Below are 2,724 nucleotides of genomic sequence, written 5' to 3' on the forward strand. Positions count from 1 at the left end.
CCCCAGCTTTTGCCGGAGATGCTGGCGTCGGCCAAGGCGCGCAACGCCTTTGTCAGGGAGGGACACCTCACGCTCTTCAGGTGCGGCGCCGCCGCCTGCACGGCCCCCCCCCCCACCAGGTCGTGGGGTTTGGAGCACACCACACGCAGGCATGGCCTAATCCATCCCAACTCCTGCTCCTGCCTCTCGGCCCCTTCATCACCCCAAATGAAAAGCATACGCATGCTTTTGTGCACGCGCACACACAGACATTATCGCCTACAACATCCCCACTTCCGACATCCAGCCGCTTCTGGTGCCCGCGTCCTCCTTCCAACGCGTCCCTCGCCCCGACCCACCCATCGAAACCTCCCCCCGGCAGGTACCTCCCCCTGACCATGGAGGCCGCCTTCATGACTCACCTGGGGGAGGTGCTGCCCGCCATCCTGGACGGCCTCAGCGACGAGTCGGAGGGCGTGAGGGACGCGGCGCTCGCGGCGGCGCGCGCGTTCGTGGAGATCTACGCAAAGAGGTGGGCGCTTGAGCGGGTTAAGGGTTGCGCCCATCTGCGCCCGCTGCGTCATCAACAGACGCTTTGCGGGATACTTTGGCAGCCTCGCAGCGCGTCGGCGTCGTCTTGTTGGTTGCAGCTTTTTCTTCCGTTTAGTGGGGGCAGGGGTCGTCGTTGCACTGGCCAGCCTGGGCGGCGCGTGAAGGGCGCCAGGGCGGCATAAATGGGGGCAGCTGTGTCCTCTGGTTTTGGCACGCGGCAGCAACGGCTGCGTGTATTGGGGGGGTGCGGGTCAGGCGGGTGTGAAACGAAGGTGAGAGGGCGCAAGAGGGGAGGAGGGGGGATGGCGCGTCTGCTGTCCTGCGCAGATTTCATCCGCCCCCCGCGCCACCATCGGGGAGGCCGGCCTCCAAGCTGCGCGACACCACGCGGCCCCAGGGGCGGCCACGCGCCGCCCCGGGGTTGCCCCGGTCTGGTCGGCCCGCCGGGCTATTAATCCTGGCGGCGCCCAGCACTGGGGCTGACATTCCGTTGGAGCTATGCTGTCTATCTGTTTTGCACTGGCCTGGCCTTTCCTGGCCTCGCAAACGCGTATATGCGTGTGCGTGTGTGCCTGTACACAGTCACCTCTTGCACACGCACGCACGCACACGCGCGCACACACGCACGCGTCTGTGCCTGTGATCGTCGAGACCCACCTCAGTAAGGCTAAGGCAAGGACAGAGGAGAATGTGAGCCGAGGGTCTTGCTCACGCACCCCTCCATCCCCTCCTCCCTGCCTCACCCAAATTCGAAACTTGTGCGCGACAGCTGCCTGCCGCTGCTGCTGCCCGCTGTCGAGGCGGGCCTGAGCCACGAGGCGTGGCGCATCAGGCAGGCGTCGGTGGAGCTGTGCGGGGAGCTGCTGTTCAAGGTGACATGATCTGGCATGATCTGATTGCGTCTGACCTGGCATGGAAACCCAGACAGCGCTCGGGGCTGCACGTATGCTGTGTGGTCTTGACTGGGACGCGGCTGTTTTGTTTGCGATATCCATGTGCGGCGCCGCTGTGGCAAATGACGAGCAACCAAAACTGCAACAATCCAAGGGCCTCGCCGCCCGATGCAGAACAAACCGAATTTAACTCTCTTTCCGATGCCACTCGTGCCCCTCGCCTTGGCCTCCCCCAAGTTTGCCACGGACAGCCGCCACACACTCCAACACACCTATCAAGTCTACAACCGCCACGCACCTCCTCACAACCTCACGCCAACGGCGATCTCAACCCACCCCACCCCCTTCCTCGGCGCCCCGAAACCGCCGCGCCGCAGGTGGCGGGCACCACGGGCCGCGTGAAGGTCGACGGCGGCAGCGACGACGAGGGCGCCGCGTCGGAGGCGCACGGCCAGGCCATCCTGCAGGCCCTGGGACGGCAGCGCAGGGACGAGGTGCGCGGCCGGCGCGGCCTCTCTCATCGCTCTCATGCACCCTTTTGCAATGCCACCCCGCCAGCCGGCGATCCCGATGCCACCACGCACTGGCGCGCTGCCCGCCGGCCCCACTGCGCTATCTTTGACCGCGTTTTTGGGTCCTCAAACGCCGGCGCGGGGCGGGCGTGCGTTTCTGTCCAGCGTCTCCCTGCCTTGTTGGATCGGCGCCGCCGCCACCGCAGAGCAACCCCGGCACGCCGTCCTCGATGTTGCCCCCCCCCCCCACACACACAGAGAGACACACACTCACACAGACGCTCAACTTGCACCAACACTCACTTCCGCACTCACACACTCTACCCACCCGCGGCGCACTGGTTGCTGTCCCTGACATATTGCCATGCACCCACCTGGCACCCACCCACCCAAACCTGCCGCTCAGCCAAAACCCTGGCCCCCCACCCCCACCCCCTAAACCCCAGGTGCTGTCCAAGCTGTACGTCACCCGCAGTGACGTGCAGTACGCCGTCAGGAACGGCGCCCTGCACAATTGGAAGACGCTCGTGGTGGGTGGCGGCGGCGCACGCTCGACCATGCTCGTTTGCGGGATCTGGGCTGTGGAAGAGGGCGGCGGTGGCGCGTGGGTGCGCCCGGCGAGGCCCAAAGTGGGCGCAGCAAATTGCCCCGCTCCCTTCCTGCTCCACAGCGGCCCCGTGTCAGTCGCCGCGTGCCGAGCCGCTCATCAGTGCTTTCAACCCCGCGTCAATCCAAGATACCTTCAACAATGCGCCCCCTTGTATCCCTGGCACCCAGACCCCACCCAC

The 2,724-nt window shown here is 65.8% G+C and overlaps 1 protein-coding gene across 1 annotated transcript; it reads left to right on the forward strand.

The window, feature by feature from the left end:
• Positions 1–18: 18 nt before the first annotated feature.
• Positions 19–2,375, forward strand: MNEG_15999 (Translational activator GCN1; the record flags this gene model as incomplete). Its single annotated transcript, XM_014035530.1, has 5 exons — positions 19–80; positions 362–511; positions 1,301–1,403; positions 1,802–1,918; positions 2,343–2,375. The coding sequence occupies 5 exons, from the start codon at positions 19–21 to the stop codon at positions 2,373–2,375; spliced, it is 465 nt and encodes a 154-aa protein (XP_013890984.1).
• Positions 2,376–2,724: the final 349 nt, after the last annotated feature.

Source organism: Monoraphidium neglectum, assembly GCF_000611645.1.
Source record: "Monoraphidium neglectum strain SAG 48.87 unplaced genomic scaffold scaffold05876, whole genome shotgun sequence".
NCBI classification, from domain to species: domain Eukaryota; kingdom Viridiplantae; phylum Chlorophyta; class Chlorophyceae; order Sphaeropleales; family Selenastraceae; genus Monoraphidium; species Monoraphidium neglectum.